Below are 23,028 nucleotides of genomic sequence, written 5' to 3'. Positions count from 1 at the left end.
TAGACAGGACAAAACACTCACGGTTAGTACACACGTTTTTCCCGTAGGTCTTTGCATAACCATAACACAAAGAACAGATCGCTCGGCCACATCCCCCCGATATACCTTCAGTCACGCCCCCTTTGGTAGCGAGTGCAATCACGTCTCCTCCATGACTGACACATCGCTTACCGCAGTAAGACGCTAACGTCTAGTATTGTGGCTTCACCCCCTTTTTGGATGGCCAACTTCCGACTGACCCTGGCATGAACTGTCAAACTATCCAGTCCGGGGCACACTGTTCCTGTTATACCGTGCCCTCACAGGTCAGGAAGGAGATTGTTGACTTGGATTCATTCACTCTCTGTCACAATGCAAAATAATTTTAATTTTCATGTGATTAGTGTTGAACGACAAACAGATCAGTGACATTCACCCCTCGCCACAGCTGTGAATTCATAATCATCAACATGAAAAATCAGACCACCACAACCTTTCCTGAAAGTTGACGTACAGATAGATGTCTTCATGTACCCTTACATTCTCAACAGCTCGAGTTAAATTATGTCTAGAGCAAGTTTAATCACAATTAGAAAAGCTTTTCTCTAGATATATGTAAAAACATAGTGTTACATATGGACGAGAGAGACAGACAAGCAGGATTTAAATTGGCACCACATATAATTCTCAGATTTTCACATTTAAAAATATATTGTTTAGAGAGAATTCTCAAAGTCCCCAGCAGACATATATGCACATCACAAAAACACTACACAATTAGACACCATTGGAAATATCTGCTTGAGAGAGACTGACAGGGGGTATTCAGGTCAGGATAGAGATAGCTGGCACTGTGCCCAAGTGCAGTCAGTTATATTGTCACTGACTTACCATGAAAAATACATTTAAATGCGTAAACATTTAAATAAAAAAGCAACACATGTTTAATCTTAATAACCAGTTAGCAGACGTGGTGATATCAGAGCTGCTCCACTTGTGTGGACCTGAGAGAAGCAAAATAAATAATTTCAATGTGTTTTATTCAATCAGCAAAAGGGTTAACAGAAAATATCCAAAACAAGACTTTTGCAAGCTGGTGGTCAAATCATTCAATTGAAGAAAACAAAAAAAAATTTTTTTTTAAAAAACACAACGTTACATTTCACCTGCCAATGACAATGATTTTCTGCGTTTTTTGCCTCAAGATATATGAGCTGTAATAGAGTTGAGAAAGCCCCCTCGACAGCTGCTCGCTGCCATTCACACCTGAAAGCTTCGATGTTCTGATGAAAATTAATGTACTCTGACATCCTCTGGGACTCCCTGAGCCCCGGGAATAGCTAATGAAGAAATACAACCTTGCCAGAGAGAGGTACATGTGGAAGTGCTTCTTTGATTTCAGGAGGTTTCAGACACATGTGGCACATGTGTGGACCCAGCTAATGCCAGCTTTATGCCAGTGAGTTCCCGTGGCAAGCACAGTGCCAAGGAGCTGAAATTCCAAGTTGCTAAAAGTGCTACCATTCCTAAATGTTCAGGTCAAGTAGATTAACGGTTGCATTTAAATTTTGGAGAAATATATTTTTCTATTTGCGTTATACATCACTTTTCATCTGAACTGTGGACATACAAAAAGACAAATCTTAGAAACAAGTAGCTAACGTGTCTGTTTAAATTGAGCAATTATGGCACCTGTTTCTTCCATTTATAGCCCTTCTCCCCCATTGCAGGACACCCCTGACACTGAAATAGCATACCAAGGAATCAAAATATGCTAATTTGCTTGACTATTTTTTTAACACAGTAATGCATTTACTGTATAATACAAAAAGGATCAGTCTACAGTGAGGGGTCCCTGAGTGGTTCAACTGGTACAGTCACAACTGTGTGGTGTGCCAGGTGAGTCAAACAGTCAGGGGAGTGCAGGGTTGTGTCCTAGCCATTTTTCGTGGTTAGAAAGCAAAATCAGCAGGTGCTGTTTTTCCTCACCACTCTATAGCATACCCTACTAGCCAGACACCCAGTGAGCTGGACACCTGCAGGGCTGGCCTTCATCCTCCAGGGGCCGGTAGCTTGTCGACATTCACTATTAAGCTCCTGGGTGTAAAGAGGAAATAAATTTGACCTTGTACAGTAAGAAACTCCTGATAATATGCATCAGCATCTTTAGCACGTAGTAATGTAGTAGTAGTAATGACTGACAACAGAGCTCCAGCTTTAGAGGCCAACAAGTTTTTAAGTTAAGCAAAGGGGCCGGCTCTTTTAAAGGGGCTGACGGCACATTGGTCTCTAAACTTAGAAACTAGTCTTTTATTCAGAAATCAAATGCTTTGCAATCCCTTGCAACCCCACTAATTCTCCTCTTAATGTTACTCTGCAATGGACTCAAGCTTGGCTGCCTGTCCGTTACCTTTATCCTTAATTTGTCAAGCTTATGAAGAGCTATTGGTGGTCTTGACGTGAAAGTGATTGTGTCTCGTGTGGTCAGCCACCTTCCATGCCCTGCTGATCTAAAGTTCTCATTAATGGGCTCTGTGTTCATATTGAGTCAATGGGCCACGAAAATGACTTGGGTCCCAGATGGCTTCCAGCTAATGGGTTAATCTTTTTCCTATTAAAAGGGATCAGGCTTGATTATTAACCTTATGAGAAGATCTATTTTGGAGACGGTGGTACAGGTATATAAACAGTGTGGATTTGAAAAATGTTTTAACCTGTCTTTCTGCAGGCTAGTGAGCCATACCAGGCTTCAATCCTCTAAATGGCCCCACAATACCCAAGGTTGGAGTCTTCTGGAATATATCAAGTTTCCAGAGCTCAACTGTCTTTGGCAGGAGGGTCACTTTCCCCAGTGAAGAGGTGAGAGGTTTTAATCATGAGAGATGGAAAATAAATATTAATTACCAATTCTTCACCATCAACCGCATGGCTGGCTGCTGACCAAGGAGCTGGTCTTGGCACGCAACAGCCAGCCAGGGGCCAGCCTGCAGCTATTTGAGCCCTACTGGTCCCAGCAGGCCAGTCAAGGACCCTGAGTAAGGACAGAGGAACCTTGGCCAGCAACACAACCCTGAAAAACAGGACTGACAACTCTGCATGCCCATTTAAAGTTGACCTAGAAATCGCTCTATTAAAAGTTTATTGGCAGTACTAAGAAGTCCATTCCAAACCTACAGTATATCATCAACATACAGCATCCGCACAACAATGTTCCTCCAGCAAAAGACTCCAGCAGAACCCTTAAGCTCCAGAACCAAACTCTGGATCTGGAGATTCCAAAGAGTCTTTTATAGCCTTTCAATAAGAGGTGATGTGTTAAAACGCACAGTATGATCTTATATATGAAAAGCCACCAAAAAGACTTAAATCTAGTTTGTACTATGTTCAGTTTATTGCATGGTCATTTGAAATTTTTGTGGAGTCTTTGCACCTATTGCTATCTATTGCTGCTACAGTCCCTGGCCACCTTCTGGCGCCTCCTCAAGACTCACCTCTTCAGACAGCACCTGTAGAACTTTTTTTCCCCCTGGACACTTATCACTGTTCCTTAAATGCGCTTTACTTGCTCTTATCTGCCCCCTATTTTACTGCATTTAATCATGTACTTTAGAGTACTGTAATCTGTCAAGTGTTATTTAATCTGTAGTATTTTGTATTTAATTATATCCTGATGTAACTATCACTGACATTTATCTGCTCTGATATTGAATCGTATTTTGTCATACTTGTACTTGCTAGAACCAAAGTCATTGTATTTATCTTGCTCTTAATTGTATTATTACTTGTACTGTGATTCTTGAAATGTATTTTTGTTCACAACTGCAAGTTGTCCTGGATAAGGGCGTCTGCTAAGAAATAAATCATAATAATAATAAAATTACAGGACCTGTGCCTTAAGCACTCTGCAGACCTACATTCTTCATGTGCCTGTTGTTAAAACCATTCAATATTCAGAGGAAAAAGAAACTTAGGGAAAATGCTTGAGAAACACAATGTTTGGCCAGGATTTACTCTTTCTTCCACCATTAAAAAGTCTCACACATTTCTGTCAAAACAGCCTCTTCATCGTCCGCTGGCAAAGACATACCTCAGGAACTCACACACAGCCATCCTGTAGGCACACATTAAATGCAGCTGAGTAAATACGGCCGGACTTAGCAAGCCATATACTATATATATATATATATATATATATATATATATATATATATATATATATATATATATATATAAACCTGTTCTATTTTCTCCTTTTTTAATTCAGATTCAATGCCAAACCTCTCCATTTAAATCCCTAATTAACACTTAATTGACAAATCCCAAGAGCTGGAAAGCCAAATTCTTGCCAACATTACTGAGTTTTAATGTAATAAAACGGAATCTTGTACAACAAACAGTAGGTGTAGTTAATAATGAACTGTTAATGGGATTATTATACACACGTACAACATTTCATCAGGTAACAAAAAAACTGGGTACATTTTTTTTATTGGATTCGATTTGGTCGAGGCTACTTTGGGAGGATGTAATTAGACTAGGACCATGTGTAATACAATTGTCATCTAACTGCACTGTAACTGATTATGCCACTATAACACATTGCTGTTTTAGGCACTTTTATTTTTAAGCTACAGATGCAATGCAATGTGATCCTAAATCCTATAGTGAAGCTAAACTACCAGTTACAGTTCATTGAAACTACAGTCTAATATTCTCTTTGTTTTTATCCAAATTTGTTTTCTGCCATTTAGTAGAAAAATATGATCTTTCTTGCTAACTATTCTGTTCTGTGCTACTACATAAATGACAACTAGAGGGTGTACAATTGTAAACTCTGTCCCTTTTGTAAATGTGGCAACAGTAAGTAAGTCTCAATACAAAATCTCACACCACTACATATATGCAGCTTTTGAGACTTTTCAGAAGCAGACCCAGTGATAGGAAAATGACATTAGACAAAAAAGACTAGTAAATAATTAAGTGAGATTTAAACGGAATATAGATTCTCTCATTCCAGCACAGAAAGCATGGTGCTAATAATTGGTATAGTGTACCTTCAGAGACTTTTCAAAGTTATTATAAGAAGATGCATTGGGAATAAATCTTGACTCAAAGGAAACAGTAATGGGGCTCTGTGGCAAAGCGCCCCGCCCCTGTGTGCATTTGTGTTATGTGTTGTATGTTGCGTGTGTAAATGTTGGTGTATAGATTGGTACACGGGATATAAACGGGTCTGTGTTTCACATGTATTTAAAGTGTAGATTTGTATTTAGGCACGAGGAGAGCACAAATCACTTCACGTGCTGGTTAAATGTAATATGTGAGCACGGGGTTGCACAGAATTAATTCACGTGCTGGGATTCAAGTGAATAATTAATTAGTAATTGAATCCCAGCACAACAGTATATATAGAGACACGTAGCATGCAGTCGGGGTTAGGTGTTCGGTGAGTGGAGAACGGGAGAGAGAGAAGGAGAAACGTAAAATAAGAACGTAAATATTAGTGTTATCTGCTCACCGTGTTTTGTTCGTCTGTCTGTGCACTGTCTAGTCCGTTTTGTTCGTCTGTTTATTTTGGCTACAAGTGCCGTGTCCTGTGTTTTTGTTGTTTCAAACCTTTTATTTTCTGTCTGTTATTAAATGCTGAGCGCAATCACGCGCTCAGCTTTACCAAAACCCCATCTCTGTGTTTATTTATTTCCTCCATCTGGTCTGACGCCACCCACTCCGGCCGTCTTTGTGACACGTGGTGTCATCGTGGGATAATAGCGCCTCCAAGCGTCAGACCAGGAGAGGGGGTTTTGTGAAAAAAAAAAAAAAAAAAAAAAAATAGTAAAGCGAGGATGGGAAGAAAGAGCTGCAGGAAGCAGCAGAAGCAGCAGCAGCAACAACAACAGCTGCAGCCCTCATCCTGCATGCCGGGCTGGGAGGAGGACAGCCACAACGGGGCAGTAGCCACCCCTCTACCCCCACTGCCACCGGGTTCCCCACCGTCCCGGGAAATATGGGACTGGCTGGTGCACCCCGAGGGGAACTTCGCCAGTGACCTCCCCATGGTTATTCACGCACTGCAGATGCGAGATGGGAAACGATGGGAGGACTGGGAGCAACAGCACAACCCGGCATCCGTTCGTGACCTCACTATTGTGGTGCTGGGTTACCTAGCTGCAGACATGGGAGGGATGCCTTCCAGTGAGCAAGAGGGAGAGGAGCAGTCGCTGCCCTCTCCAGTACCTGAGCGGGAGGAGCCTGAGCGTCCACAGCCCGAGCGGGAGGAGCCTGAGCGTCCACAGCCGAGTGGGAGGAGCCTGAGCGTCCACAGCCCGAGTGGGAGGAGCCTGAGCGTCCACAGCCCGAGTGGGAGGAGCCTGAGCGTCCACAGCCCGAGTGGGAGGAGCCTGAGCGTCCACAGCCCGAGTGGGAGGAGCCTGAGCGTCCACAGCCCGAGTGGGAGGAGCCTGAGCGTCCACAGCCCGAGTGGGAGGAACCCGAACGTCCTACGCCTGAGTGGGAGGAACCCGAACGTCCTACGCCTGAGTGGGGGGAACCCGAGTGTCCACAGCCCAAAAGGGAGGAGTAGGGGCGTCCACAGCCCAAAAGGGAGGAGGTCGAGGATGATGGCTGGGAGGTTTTTTTAAAGAACCTCGCAGCAGAGTTATGCCCTGGCTGTGGGGCTTATGGGCACACGTTAGCCATATGCCCCACCCAGTATGAAGAGGAGGAACCAGCGCCCAGATGGGGGGACCGCGAGCGTCCAGCGCCCAGACGGGGGGACCGCGAGCGTCCAGCGCCCAGACGGGGGGACCGCGGGAATCCGAAGCCTGAGAGGCAGCTGTTCCCACCTTCACCAGCAGAGCAAGAATGCCTGCTGGTTTCCCCATCACAACCAGCAGAGGAAGAATGCCTGCTGGTTTCCCCAGCACAACCAGCAGAGGAAGAATGCCTGCTGGTTTCCCCAGCCCAACCAGCAGAGGAAGAATGCCTGCTGGTTTCCCCAGCCCAACCAGCAGAGGAAGAATGCCTGCTGGTTTCCCCAGCCCAACCAGCAGAGGAAGAATGCCTGCTGGTTTCCCCAGCACAACCAGCAGAGGAAGAATGCCTGCTGGTTTCCCCAGCACAACCAGCAGAGGAAGAATGCCTGCTGGTTTCCCCTTCAGAAGCAGAGCCGCACCAGTCCGCTGCAAGAGAGGCAGAGCAGCACCAGTCCCCTGAAAAAGGGGGAGACTACACGCTGCTCCCACCTCCATCGGCAGGAGACTACACGCTGCTCCCACCTTCACCGGCAGGAGCAGAGCAGCCGGAGCTGCCTCTGCCACTTCCAGGAGCAGAGGAGCAGGAGCTGCCTCTGCCTCCGCCACCTACATCGGCAGGAGCAGAGCAGCCGGAGCTGCCTCTGCCTCCGCCACCTACACCGGCAGGAGCAAAGGAGCCGGAGCTGCCTCTGCCACTTCCAGGAGCAGAGGAGCAGGAGCTGCCTCTGCCACTTCCAGGAGCAGAGGAGCTGCCTCTGCATCTGCCACTGCCAGAAGCAGAACAGCAGGAGCTGTCTCTGCTTCCCATACCTCCACCACGGGGAGTACGGTGGCCGGAGCCCCAGAAAGGGGAGCTGTCGGCCACGAAGAAGGGGGAGGAGGTCTGGAGACCACCAACCCCAGCAGCAGTTTCGCTGCCGGAGATCGTGGGGGAGGTCAGGAGACCTGCTCCCACTGCAGCAGTTTCGCTGCCGGAGATCGTGGGGGAGGTCCGGAGGCCTGCTCCCACTGCAGCAGTTTCGCTGCCGGAGATCGTGGGGGAGGTCCGGAGACCTGCTCCCACTGCAGCTTCTTCGCTGCCGGCAGTACTGTGGTCGGAGCCCCACCAAAGGGAGCTACCGGCTACAAAGAAGGGGGACGAGGTCTGGAGACCACTTTCCCCAGCAGCAGTTTCGCTGCAGGAGTTCTTGTGGCCGGAGCCCCACAGGAGGGAGCTGCCGGCTACGAAGAAGGGGGAGGTCGGGGGACCACCTGCCCCCGCAGCTTTTTCGCTGCAGGACGGGACCAACAGGCTGTCAGCCGTGCCACTACCGGCAGGGGTGCTGACAGCATGGCCAGCCATGGGCCCACTGAAGCCTCCCTTCCCAGCCCGAGACTTTGTCCTGGACTGCTGGATTTTTAAGGGGGGAGGTGGCCGTTGAGGCCATGTGTGCTGCGCACAAGGGGGGGTATATGTGGCAAAGCGCCCCGCCCCTGTGTGCATTTGTGTTATGTGTTGTATGTTGCGTGTGTAAATGTTGGTGTATAGATTGGTACACGGGATATAAACGGGTCTGTGTTTCACATGTATTTAAAGTGTAGATTTGTATTTAGGCACGAGGAGAGCACAAATCACTTCACGTGCTGGTTAAATGTAATATGTGAGCACGGGGTTGCACAGAATTAATTCACGTGCTGGGATTCAAGTGAATAATTAATTAGTAATTGAATCCCAGCACAACAGTATATATAGAGACACGTAGCATGCAGTCGGGGTTAGGTGTTCGGTGAGTGGAGAACGGGAGAGAGAGAAGGAGAAACGTAAAATAAGAACGTAAATATTAGTGTTATCTGCTCACCGTGTTTTGTTCGTCTGTCTGTGCACTGTCTAGTCCGTTTTGTTCGTCTGTTTATTTTGGCTACAAGTGCCGTGTCCTGTGTTTTTGTTGTTTCAAACCTTTTATTTTCTGTCTGTTATTAAATGCTGAGCGCAATCACGCGCTCAGCTTTACCAAAACCCCATCTCTGTGTTTATTTATTTCCTCCATCTGGTCTGACGCCACCCACTCCGGCCATCTTTGTGACAGGCTCATAAAAACTAGTTATGTTTTAAACATTACATTTCCACAAAGTCCCAGTGTTAACTTAAAACTGGATTTTTTCTTTATTTTCTACAATATGCATTTGTTGTATTAATAAGATACATGATTTTACAGTTCATTTCTAGTCAAGTGTCGGATCTTCTTGTTTGAGAAGATTCTGCGGGTGTCACAGTAACACTGCAATTGCTGCCACTTATTGTACTTTTAAATTCTCGTATGGGTATTTAAGTGTTTTTTTTCTTTTTATAATGAGAAAGCACAACTTTAAGAGGAAGCTTGTGTGAATGATTTTACATTTTTAGTTTTCCTTTAGCGGTTTGCTCACAACCATAACAAAGGAACAGATCGCTTAGCCACATCCCCTTTTGTACCGTCAGTCACACCCCCTTGGTTAGCGAGTGCAACCGTTTCTCCTCCTATATATATATATATATATATATATATATATATATATATATATATATATATATATATATATATATATATATATAAACACACAATTAAATACATGCTCATATATGTTTTGGAGAATCACCATGACAAACCAGGAGTACACACTGTTTGACTTTATAATACTGTGGGAATGCTACATTCTTACTCTATCTTCCTGGGTTCAGCACACAAACTATGTCACATTTTTTCTAATTAAAATGTATACTTAACCTGCACCAGGAGGACTAAACATTGCACACTAAACTGAATAAAGCCTAATGCAGACTTTTTTGGTTAATGTGATCAACTGTAACTAATGCTGCTTACCCAACAATAACAAATAATTAATTGTATTTTTAAATAGTATAAGCGTGAACAAAATGCATTCCTTTAATGGTTATTGTGATATTTTCTTTAAGGATATTAATTGACTAAACAGTATTGGTTGACTTCTGGGGGATAACATTCAAATCACAGACAAATTCACAGATATGCAGTAAACCCCATGATCATTGGGGATATTGTCACTTACAGATTTTTGGACTTGAATGCCTCTGCAAACTCCTGCACACTGCGAAGAGAAGCTAGGTCAAGGGTCATGGCTTCCACCTTGGCTTTGTGCTGCGGGAAAACAAATCAAACACACATGAATTACTATCTGAGTACCCCGAGCTCGGGGGAGATCACATTTCATTAACTTGAGTGTAAAGCGTACCCAGATCACACCTGCTTGTTTTTTAAATCTCCTAGGAGCAGTGTTTGCAATTAAAAGACAGAACCAGACAATGGTAAAATAATATTATTACAGTATTACATTGCATATGTACGGAATATACAGACATATAAGAGAAATAATGTAAATAAAAATGCTCAGGTACCTCAGTATCTATAGCAATAGTTGACAGTTACACACTGTGGCCAAATCAGTGGGTTCAACGTATTTTATGGTGGTAATTTAGACACAGTAAATACACCTGTCTGACCTTGAGGTACCTTCATCATTTAAAGGTAAATGAAGCTGATTATCTTTGACCTGGTAATGCACATTGCTTTCAGAGTTACACGTACAGTAAACATTTCAAACTAAAATAAATATGAAGCAACCCAAAATGATACATCTGTTTTCCAAGGAATCTTCTCTCTGTTTTTAGAAAGAGATACCAAACAGTTTGAGGAGTTAACTTTAAGATAGGGAACTGAAATAAAATAAAAATGTTTAACCATTTTGGTTTGAGCCACGGTATGTGTCGCCTGCAGCACAGCTATGTACTTATTTAATTTAGAATCGCCACACACAGCTTAGAATATAATATTTGTTTTAGTGCAAGCACAACGTTAGTGGTTCAGCGGTACCCATTTCCAAACCGCATAGTATCTGCATGTGAGGGTGCTCACTTTTTATTAGGCCCTGCTTTAGGAACGACATTGGTAAAGACTGGATTCCTAGCTCTGAAAGATTGAGTAAGCAAACTGAAACAGGAAGAAATATAAAAATTCCCCTCTGTCACACATTTATAATGGCATATAAAATAGCTAACATAAATGATGGATTACTGAAGCAAAATCCATACGATAAAGAGCCTTTTAGCATTTGTTATAGTTTAAGAGCAGCAGTCTCAAAAGCTCTAATACATTCTATACTGCTTTACAACTGTTCAAAAGAGGTGGTGCTTTTACACTAATTTGTGACCAACTGGATTTAGGATTTAGAAATTAAATCAGTCATTGAAGAATAGTACTGTATAGCTGAATTCCACCTAAAATAATGCACCTTATAAAACAAATGTGCCATATTCATAGCATATCAAATCTAATTAAAACTGTTCAGTCCCTACAGCGCCAAACAGGCAACCTGATTAACTGAAAAATAAGCAAGTACAATACGTCAAAGAACAACCCTGGGGACTAAAGGAAATTGTCTATTCCCACGGCTCCAGCAGGGGACCAACAGAAATGCCACAACATAAAAGCTGTGTAAAGATATTGAATGGGGTCCCACATTACATCACTGAGTGGCAAAAGGAGAGCATTATTTATGTCTCGGCTTATAGGGGATGGATAGGTCACTTTTAAAGGTACCAGAGTTTCCCCTTCAGAAGACCATTCTGATTCAATAATACCACCTTGGAGCCTGATCTTGATATTAAACAGCACCTTATTGTTTTCTCTGGACATGTCAACCATCAATAGCGAAATTTGTAGAATTAACCAATCTATAATTATATAATGGGCCAGGAACACTCAACTCATTCTGTAGTTGTGTATGAGGCTTGACACACTCTCAATAAATAATTCCTTCCTTCAGAATGTCTTATAACCAGACACATTGAGAAAGAGTTTCAGTGGGGGTTGACAACCCTACAATCCCACTTTGGGCATTTCTTAAGCTTTCCCTTCCTGGCGTATATCTAAAAGTCCTGAACCAGCCAGACACATAAATCAAGCTCTCAAAAAGATTTAAGACTACTGAGCCCAGTAAACCCAATGGTAAAATATCTGTTTATATGCTTTGGGTCAGCGGTAAATCAGAAAATAAAAACCCTCCCTTTTTGCATATCCCTTATTTTCAATTGGGTCCCTGACAGGTATTCATCTTCGATGTGCACACTTCCTGTCTGTCAAAGGACGGCTTCAGCGGTGACGTCAGACCGGGGAGAATACAGGACACAGACAGGACTGGCCAAACGAAAAGACAAACAAACACTGACCTATAACAAGTATCGTGCTGGTATTGAATCAGCATGCGTAGCAATTGCTATTATAATTATTTTGTCTCCTCTTTCTCTCTCTTCCACACCTCCTTGCTGGACACCCAACCCTGTGTGTGAAACAGTCATTCTTTTATACAGCTGTGCTGAGACTCGATTGCTAATCAATCATTCACTTGAATTTCTACACAGACTGCACGTGGACTAATTGTGCACTTCCCATGCCCCCATACTAATACCCATTTTAATCTGCACGTGAAGTGAAATCCGTGCCTAAATACGATTATACATTTTACATCACCTGTGCTACATAACCCACACTCTGTGCACCACTATATTAAATCATATAACAGACAACATGAAATACACCACATACCACATCAAATACAAAATACGCTCTCCCACCACAATTAATAATCCACTGGTTGCCATTAGTACACATGATTAACAGTACATTGGCAGGAGCCACTTAACAGAAGAGTGGTACAAGCAATCAACAAGAATGGAGCACGACTTGCCGCGCCTGTCATGGATATATTACTGTAAAGGGTTTCCCCTAAAAGATGCTCAAAGCAGGCAGGGCAGGGAGTGCAGCAATGCAGGCTTCCCCGTGACTCAACCTTGCTTGTCCTTCTGCTGACCATCACTGATGGAGGTTAGAGCACATTTCTGCATCCATAACTTTAAACACTCTATCTAAATTCAGATGTTAAATGTCTGCTCTATCCCTGCTCTCTTTAAAGTCTTAATGGAAACTGTGTCCTCTACCTATCCCCACAGTATCTTTTTCAAAATAATCACGATTGCTTTGATATGTATTATTCCCCTAGATCCTGTACCCTGGGACATTTGCCAACTGTAGAAATTTGTGGAAACCAAGGATTAACCCGAATAACTCTTCTTGTGGCATATTGAAATGAAAGCTCCTTCTTCGACTATACTAAGCATATCAAGACAGTAAAATCAAAACTTGTTTACAATTGCTGTCAGCTTGGCTGTGAATAAAACACATTTGTGATTTAAAAAAAAAAAAAAAGTCTTACAAATAACTAATGATTAAGAGATTGTACTAAGATCTGTGGTCGCCAATGTTTTTTTTTTTTATTATTATTATTTTTTTTAATATCATGATGTTGCCAACACTGTGGCTAGGTGTTCCCCAAAGGAGCTTGTCTGCTCCTGTTACCAAGAAGCAAATTTAGCAGTATATTTGTTTGTGTCATTCATTCTCCACATAAAAAATCCTTTGAGAGATCATCTTCCAAAGACTGATCAGACCCTTAGGAATATGGATATGTACACAATGCCTGCATACTGAGCTAATGTTAATCTTATTACATAGCTGTTTACTTTTGCAGATTGACATGATACCATTCTAATTAACAGTATACACATTTAAACAATATACTTAGAGATATTTTATTTGTGTTTAAATGTGGCAATATAATAGAACAGCCCATCTAAAACACAAATAGAAAAAAAAATAAAGAATGCTGAATTTCTCAGAAAACTGTAAATCTGATGTTGCGTACATTTTACTGGACATGAAAAGTACTGTGCAGTAAAACATGTTGTGTCTTGTAATGAACTTAAGGATACTGTGTCCCTATCAAGTGGTTACTTACATTCTGTTAGATTTTCTTTGCCTTTCTCAGTTACAGTTGATGCATGTCCAGTGTTATAACTGTATATAAATATATAGAAATAGAAGCAAAGAGAAAGCATGTACCTTATGTCTGGAAATTAAACTTGAGATTAATAATTGCTGCCGAGACGCCTGCTTCTTCGAGCTCAATGGCTCCACCTGGAGATGCTTAAGCAGACAAACATGCAAGATTTCTTCAAACCTACAGTATTTAAAGTTAAATGCAGAAGTTCATTTGTATGGTAATTTCTATCCTGCTATTTATATAAAAAGAGAAATTGTGTGAATTTTTACCATTTGTTCTTCGTGAGGTGGCAAATGGTGGTAGGCAAGTCTGACAGTATAACGAGAAGGTTTTCATAGGAGGAAATCCTTTTGCTGTTGGTGGGCAGTTAGTGAGTCTATAGGTATTCCGGATGTCAATTAAAGGGTGGAGTGTGCAGAGAATAATTAAAAGGACATTGTTAGAACATACGATTGGACTGTGGAAACGAGACATTCCCTGACTCTTGTGTCTGTACAGAACCAGGGATGTCAGTATGGTGAAAGGGCTGATAAATCTGGAGAATGTTACAGGCAGAACTCTAGGATTAAGAGCCACGGCATCTGAGAGCTCATAGATCCTGCACAATCAACCGCTCACTTCATATATCACTGCGTCGGGTTCACCAGACCTGAAAAAGGAAACTGCACACGACCAAAATGAATCTCACTCCCTGCATTAATGTAAATATTGTCTTTAGAAGTGCTATTTTAGTAGAGTCTATTTTTGTTTACATGAGAATGTACCACACGCTGTATTAGGCATATATGCACAAAGCCAGAACCTGCAACTCTGAGCTCTATTCACAAGAGCATTTAAAAGACTCTAGGCTGTTGTGGCCAATTTAACAATTTACAAATATTTATTTAATTAATCAAAACTTACGTCATTAAATAAATCACCTTTGTGAAAAGAAATAATGAAAGGATTGAAACTGTCTTGCATAACAATCTAAATAGAGGCAGATCTCAATAAACTCACTCTTTTAACTCCCAGGGATGATATATGGACCCTCTTATTAACTTGACAAAATACAATATATATATATATATATATATATATATATATATATATATAGATATATATATATATATATATATATAGATATATATATATGTATATATATAAAAATACTGTGAAATTATGTGTCCACGATAGAGCAGGTTTATGGAGCTTTAGGGTGCTGTTATTGAGATCTGCAGCTGTTTAGACCTCTCACTGGCAAATGTGAAATCTGAAGATGATCATTGATGTTTTTTTTGTTTATGTGTGGTTTTCTTTTTACACTACTAAAGTATTTTCAAAGCATATTATGCACCAATAAATAATAGCATATTAAAGTTAAACCATAAATACCAAAAGGCAATAACAAATAAGATACTGTATAGTTTAAATATACAGTACCACCACTTCTACTCACATGTATTATACAAATGTTTATAATAGGTAAACAAACCTAACCCTAACCCTAACCCTAAACTTTAGCTTTTTAAAAGTGCAGACAAACAGTGATCTTAAAATATTCATTCTTTAAAAATGAAAAAGGAGGCTTCAGTTCTGGCTGTATTTACAAAGTCACAAAATATGTTTCATGCTGCACAAAGACAGAAAGAGCTTGCTCAAACAGGCTGCTAAATGTCAGGTGGAGCCACAACTAACTGGTTTATTTTTATTACAACTATAAATACAATCCTCCCCCCCCCCCCCCCCCCCAAGGAGGGCCACAAGATTTATTATCTACAGCATGAAAAAAAAAAAACAGGATTACATTTGACACGGAATAAGTGTTCAGAAGGTCTAGAGCTGAGGTTCTGGGCAACTCAAACTCTCTGGAGACTACTGACCTCGAGACCAAAGTACACTGCTATCAAAAATAAGCTACATTCTTATAACATTGCAATACAACGATAAACAGGGTTGTGTCAGAACTGCTCTATGTGATTCTGTGTGCTACTTCTTAAAATCAAGTTAAGGAAATAGTACACTGACTGAAAGGCAATTTACGATAAACAGTTAAACCAGATAAATGGAAGAGCAAGAACTCTACTTGGTAGGCTAAAGGAGAAAGCTTTATACGGTAGGTGTCGACAAAGGATTTCATCTCATGCAATAACGTGTAGTCATTATTTTTTTTAATTTTTTTTGTGGAGTAAATTAGGTTTTACCAATTTTATACATCATATTTGATATTTCCCCACTATACACCGCCTATGTATAAAGCACCCAAGGTATTTAAATTGAAGCAATACAATCGCCTGTGTGACAGTATTGATCAAATTATTGTAATAGTTAAAAAATATTAGATTAAAATGGAAATAACAACACGGAGGAAGGCATCAGCAAAACGTTTGCATATTTCGTTTAGTTTATGGTACAACAGTTTTAGCTAAGAACAGTTTTAGCTAAGCATTCTGGAATGTTCAGCGATTTATGAAGAAGTTAAAAGTCACAAATGCACTATTTTTTTCACAAAAATAATGAATTCCATTTATGAAGTGTCATTTTATTGAAATTGAAAGTAGTGGGGCTTTGCAATGTAAAAACACTGAACATGTTTTGAATACACTGCAGCATTAAACATTGCAGCGCAACTTCCTGTGGGATTCCGTAGGAAAGTTGTAACTTTCGATGGCTACCACTATATATAATTAGATTGAAAACATGTATGATTGGAATGTCTATGTATTAGTACTTAGTAAAGCATGTGCTAAACATTCTAAAACATTACTTACAAGTTACTCCAATTTGGTAAGGGCCATTCCAAAGCTCAGACATTTCTTTTGTAATGATAAGACCTGGGTACAAAAGGCAGTATTTCCCAGCCAGGGTAAATGTAACCAGTTTCAGCTTCAATTAATTATGTGCAGTGTAACTGTATGACTTGCTTTCATTGCTATCAAAAGTACTGCAAAAAGGACACTGTAGCTCTAAATCCTTTTGCTGGGCCCTATTTCAAGAGAATTCCAACCCCCCACTCCAACACAGATATTTCAATTCAGGCAGCTACAAACATGCAGTAGGGAAGCTTGTGAAAGAAATACAAATATTCTTTCCAAAACAACCCAGACAACTAACAATACAATTCAATGTATGTACATGAACAGTCCCAGTAAGTGCTTGTGGTTATTTTGATTGTAATACTTACAGTACTTCCTTGACGCCAGCTCTGTTATGCATTGTCAAACTTTATTTCCAATTCCCACACTAACAGTATGCACCACAACAAACAGGAGTGACTGTAAAGAGAACTACATTTCACAGATCTATGGATTCATTGGACGGTGGTTCTCAGTCAGGCTGCCTAATGGCAAGAGGAAATGAAGCATGAAAGTTTGGACAGTTTTTGCCAGCACTGTTCATGAATAAAGGAATCTACACATGTAAATTTGGAAACATATATAGAAAAAACTGTTAGCTAATTTCTAGGTTTCTGAATTTGTAACAGCTGTACTCCTATCTTCTTCTGATTAGTGGTTAAGCATAAGTGACATTCATTAGTCTATGAATAGGGTGCACTATTAAATGCTGTGGTTCAAATGATATACCCCTGGAAAAAAAAGGATTGGAGAATATCCAAATGAAAAAGGCGTAACCTTCTGAAGAAAATAAACTTTATTGTCCGCAAAGAGGGCAAAAAAGCATGTAAAAAGCCATATATAGGAATTAACCATATTGCACTAAAGGAGTTCTCCAAAAAATAAAAAATAAATAAACATTCTTCAAAAGGTGCCGCCAAGCGGAATAAACATACATCCAATTTCTTGCATGTGCAAAGAACAGATTTATGGTGCACACAAAATATTAATATTAAATAGTTTATTTATTGTATTTTTTCATAAATACATAAATGTGTTCTTTGCACATGCAAGAAATGTATCTCATGAGTCAACAATGCACCAATTGCAAATCGTTGCAGCTACAATCCAAACACCTTGAATGTCATACTGCAAATACTGCAAGAGGTGATAAATCTCAGTCTCCTCTAATCCACTGTAGGAACAGCACACATCGCCTTCACAGGTAATGCACTTTATTTGCCCTTCGGTCTCATGAAATACTGTGTGTGCTCATCCGGTACGTCCCGTCTGAAGTATTTCGCAAACAACACATACATTATCTTTGTGTCCTCTTTTAAAGCCCTGGGTCCAGGTCTCTTAAAGCTTGCATCTGATATCTCACTTGACGCTGCAAATGCCATTGATCTAATCCTAAAATGTGGGAAGTTGTGTTAAGGATTTTTTTTTACAAGGAACAGTTCGAACTCCTTCCCTGTGTTGTTACTATGTACAGACATACACCAATAAGAAAAAAAAAAAACAATATGTAGTACTCGTGTGTATAAATGCTGACATCCTGGATGCACAAGATGACCCTGCACTCAAGTGTTTAACTGTATATTGAAACCAGGATCATACAGCCTGAACTGTAGACATGGTCCCTTAATGCAATATATTTGCCAAGAATTGAGCAAGTGTATTTATATATTAATAGGATTCCTCGGAGTGTGGCTGTTGCTGCTATTATGTTTACACAATGTAAAACATTTAGATCATACATGCACAGCAAAACAGCCAAAATATAGGACACAATACTAACCTAATTTATGAATTTTGTAATATTATACTGTTGGCATTTTGTTTGAACCAAAGAGCTTTGGGGTCTGGGTTATTTTTGCTACTTGGAACTTCAAATCTGTTTACATTCTTTTCAATTACTGATTCAAAACAGGAGAAAGCAAAATGGTGCATATGTGACAATTAAAACTGGCAACAAACTTCAGAAACTCATGAAAGCGTAACATCAACCATTTCCCCCATTCGTTGAGGATTTAAAAAATGGATACCTCCCTGAATACATAAGGGCAATTTGAAGGGGATTCTCAAAGTGTTCATATATTTACAGGTAAACACATAATACATAAGTATGCCTTCTAATTAGACACTATTCATATAGCTCGTGCATATACGTCTTACTCTCCCAACAAGTTTCACTCAAGTGCAGAAATAATGACATTATAAATCTTATTTTCCTATCCAATAAAACTAGAAGTATCAGTTCAATTGAACTCCCTTTTATTCAATCTAAAGGCAAGACTTTCTACTGACCCATTTAATAGTTATGGGATAGCATGTAATGGAACCAGCTGGCTGGAACAGGGAAATAATGCACTGCTTTAATGCACTGGCCTATCACCTCAAGGGTTTAGGCTTCAATACTGCCCTCACTTAAGTGATCAAAAATCATTCTGATCCGATGGCTGCACAGGTCCCCTGCCCAGCTAAGGTGGCCTCAGCTTGCTCCCTGGTGTAATTGAGTTTGTGCTGTTGCAAAAATGGTAATTCTGCAATGACAGTTCCTGCTTAGGTGTGATGTACAAGTATGTGAAACTGAAGACCCAACAGGCTCTGTTTCTTAATAACATGCAGTTGATTTATAAAGTTCATTTTTATTAAGAAATGTGTTAGGGAAAGTGGGTCTGCATACAGTACAGTATGGGTGTCAACCAAATGCCATTCAATGACTCGGGTATGTAAATGCAGAAACTGTTGTTGTAATGTTATTATTATTATTTGTTTATTTAGCAGACACCTTTATCCAAGGCGACTTACAGAGACTAGCGTGTGTGAACTATGCATCAGCTGCACAGTCACTTACAATTACGTCTCACCCGAAAGACGGAGCACAAGGAGGTTAAGTGACTTGCTCAGGATCACGCAATGAGTCAGTGGCTGAGGTGGGATTTGAACCGGGGACCTCCTGGTTACACGCCCTTTTCTTTAACCACTGGACTGCACAGCCTCCTTACATTGTCAATAATTTACATACATTGTCAATAATTTAAATACCGTTCCAGCTTGGATTGGACATATACAATAACATGGTTATGGTGCAGGTCAGTGTATTTTGTTGCAATAGAGGTGCCATGCACACTGTGAGTCCCATCTGTGCTGTTGTTTGACTCAAGCAGTTTACAGGATGCATCAAAACACCAGCACTAATAGACAATAGCAGAAAGAACAGAACAATTCATATTTTAGATGATATAAAAGCTCAGATAAAGACTGCATTTTCTCTGTAAAAAGCCCAAATGTTTCTAAAAATAAACATTAAAAAAATGTAAATCATAAAGTCATAAATCAGCTGGGGATAAAAATTGAACATACAGATACACGGTTATCAGTAGGTAATATTTTGAGTACAAAGGCTGAACGCTCCATACAGAAAAAAAAAAAGATTTTGTGAATCAGCTAAAACTTAAATTCCTAGATGCCATGTACCCCACTGTATGTGAAAGAAATGTACAATTTGAAATAAACACAAGAGCAAAATATAAATGCATGGCAATAAGTTGAAATGATAAACAACTGTTTCACACAAGGTTCAAATGTTTACACTATTAAAGAATATATATATTTATGGTTAAACATGCACTTATCCAACTGTTGGTTTAGATGATCAGATCCTTTACTTTTTTGTTTTTAATTTCATCTCCCAATTTCCTGCTATAGCACCACTGCCAGGCAACAGTGGTGTTCTGCTAGCAAGTCTTCTTCCTGTGTAACAAAGACTCAGTAAAGTCAAGCCAAACCGGCAGTCTCCCGCAAACCTTGCAGGCGGCCGAACAAAATAGCAGCTTTTCACTTAATCTGCTGAAGCAGCTCCAGTATCTAACTAAATATTACTCAAAAATAAGGTGACCAGATTTTTAAGCCCTTAAACTGGGACTCCATAACTTCCAATGTCCAAGCTACGGGGAAGCTCTCTGGTTTTTATTTCACTTTGGCAGTGTCTGATATCATATTGAAAGTAAATGCAGAGACTCATGGTGATATTTAGAGTGGACTATTTTACTTTCAAAAACTTTTTATGAATAAATTATCTTTATTGTCTTTGTAATGTCATTTCTACACAAGTATAGTTATTACATTACACAGTAGCAATTCAATAATATCAAATTCTGAGATTCTATTTTATTGCTGATCTGCTGCAAATCTAGTCCTTTTTCTGACTACGAAACTGCATCTTCTCTCTTTGATTTCCACTTTCCATCTTGCTCTTTCTCTATGCGATCCTCCAGTGTCCAATCTGCAAACCAGGCCCTTCCTGTATGAAAACATTACATATCTCAATATTTCTATTTATTAAACGGTTTATTCATAAAATCTATTTTTTTTTTTTTCAAAATATTGAATTTATTACCATTTAATATGACATGGTATTTGTTCTGTATATTTTTTCTATTGCAGTTTCTGCTTGGATCATTAGTGTGTCATGATTAATAGATACTAGGTTAATTTTCAGCCACTTTCTACTATAAAATTACTATTAAAAGGTGATGACATGGTTAAATATCCTCTTTTGACTGTGTGCAATAAATTAAGCCCACTAATCAGCTTTTCGTTTAGAAGCTGTCCTGATTGCAGAAATAGGAATTTCCTTCTGAAGTAGTTATTAAGTATAGTAATAGTAATCCATATTTTGGTTGTATTTCCAAATTCTCCCTTTAACATGTTGTAAGCTGACGGGCATCGCTTAAAACGGAAAGGAACCTATAAAAATGTGTTAATTGCATGATGAAATTTCCTGCTTATCCCATTCTTCGGTACCAATCAATGATTATGAGACAGCGTCTCCTGACAATCTAAATAATAGATAACGACGCATTTTACCAAGGCTAATTTCTTTGCTGATCTTGGCTGGAGTTAATTTTTTTGAGTCAACAGTATAGGCTGAGACATGGATCCAGGTGTAATAAGATTACATCGTATTCATTTTTTGATAAAATGAAATGCTGTCACTTCTTTACTTCCGAAAGGATTACTATTTAATCTTCCTTAATATAAGCACCAGCATTAGCCTATGTAAAATACACAAGGAAGTTTTCAGATTGTCATGAATCCCTTTCTCATTACCATTGATTGGTACTGAAAAACTGCATAGACAAGGCAGGAAATGTCATCATACAATTAACACGTTTTTAACAGGTTCCTTTCTGTTTTAAGGAATCCCCAGTAATTTCAGCCCTGACATTTGCCTCTTTTGCTGAAGGACAAACATGTTTTTTTATCAATGTGTTGTTTTTCTTCTATTAAACTAATAGCTGTGATAAAGTAAAATACTTATATAACTTATATAAATACCTTATATAGCCATCACACGTGTGCAACAGATAACATTAATCTTAAATATGAGTACTTCATGGTCTGTTTTTTACTTAAACTTTGCAGGATAAAATATACTTCTTCTATAATACATTTAACACAGATAGACACATAAGGGGTCACCAAATTAAAGAGATTTATCCTGCCTCTAAGGTAGCTTATTTAGATATGTTTTAAAGAAAGGTAAAATGAAACAAAGACGTTATTCTTTTTGTGTAATTGTTTTAAACTACTGGTATCATATACAGTACTCAACTATCAATGTAAATGTATTTTTTTAAGAAATTAAATTGGCACCAGTATACCTGAAACTCTTGTATTTCATTATTGCTAAAAACAACATAACATGTATACTTAAATAAATAAATAAATAAATAAATACATAAATAAATAATTCAGAAAATTTGTAAAATTCATATTTACAATATTAATTTTACAAATTTGGTGAACTAAAAGTGAATATATACATATTTCAATAGAAAATATGTTTCCAAATACTTTTATCATGTTTTACAGCCCCTCCTATTGTTGCGATGGGCTATTTTGATGCACGGTGTTCAAACCATGACAAGCTTCAGCGCACTGCGCTTGAACCATGGCATGGTGATGTGACGTTACAATTTCCACAACTGTCGCCTATAGCTACACACGAAGCAAAGTCATTTGCACGCAGACATACAAATATCATAGATGAAGAGAATAATTCCAACACAATACAATGGTAAATGAGCATCTCAAGAAAGGTTCTATTGACAATGGGACCAGTGTTCCATAAGTGGGACTGTCCCATCCAAAACGGGTCATCTGGTCACCTTACTTTAAAAAATAATAATAATAATAATAATAATAATATATAATTTTAAAAACTTGTGTTGATTTATATAAAACTTCTTGGATAAGGAGAACGTAAGCTTGTTCTTCTGAAATATCTTAATTTCCTATAACTTTCTCTAGTCATAACTCACTGCAGTATTAATGGTTGGGGTTAGGGCTGGGGTTAGGGTATTGCGTACATGTACTTGGAAACATTTTATAATAAGTGTAATTCTTCCCAGGGCAGAAAGAAGCTAGGCGTTTGGCTTTGGAGGCTGGGTAAAAACCACAGGACCTTCCCTTAAATAGACCACACAAAAACCACTCATCAGTGTTAGACCTTTTTTTGATTTTTTCTTAAAGAAAAAAAAAAAAAGGCAGAGTCTGGGGCTAATTCATCATCCTGTCACAAT

At 39.6% G+C, this 23,028-nt stretch overlaps 1 protein-coding gene across 3 annotated transcripts in view; it reads right to left on the bottom strand.

Moving 5' to 3' along the window:
- The window catches only part of LOC117424094 (WW domain-containing oxidoreductase-like), a 375,339-nt gene that overhangs the window by 274,600 nt on the left and 77,711 nt on the right, over positions 1-23,028 (bottom strand). For all 3 annotated transcript variants that reach the window (XM_034040177.3, XM_058992655.1, XM_058992656.1), the window contains exon 6: positions 9,777-9,865. In XM_034040177.3, coding sequence (XP_033896068.2) covers positions 9,777-9,865 — 89 coding nt within the window. The remainder of the gene's footprint in view (positions 1-9,776; positions 9,866-23,028) is intronic.

Source organism: Acipenser ruthenus, chromosome 19 (assembly GCF_902713425.1).
Source record: "Acipenser ruthenus chromosome 19, fAciRut3.2 maternal haplotype, whole genome shotgun sequence".
Lineage (NCBI taxonomy): Eukaryota > Metazoa > Chordata > Actinopteri > Acipenseriformes > Acipenseridae > Acipenser > Acipenser ruthenus.
The sequence above is the reverse complement of the archived record's forward strand: the minus strand, read 5'-3'. Positions and strand labels throughout refer to the sequence as shown.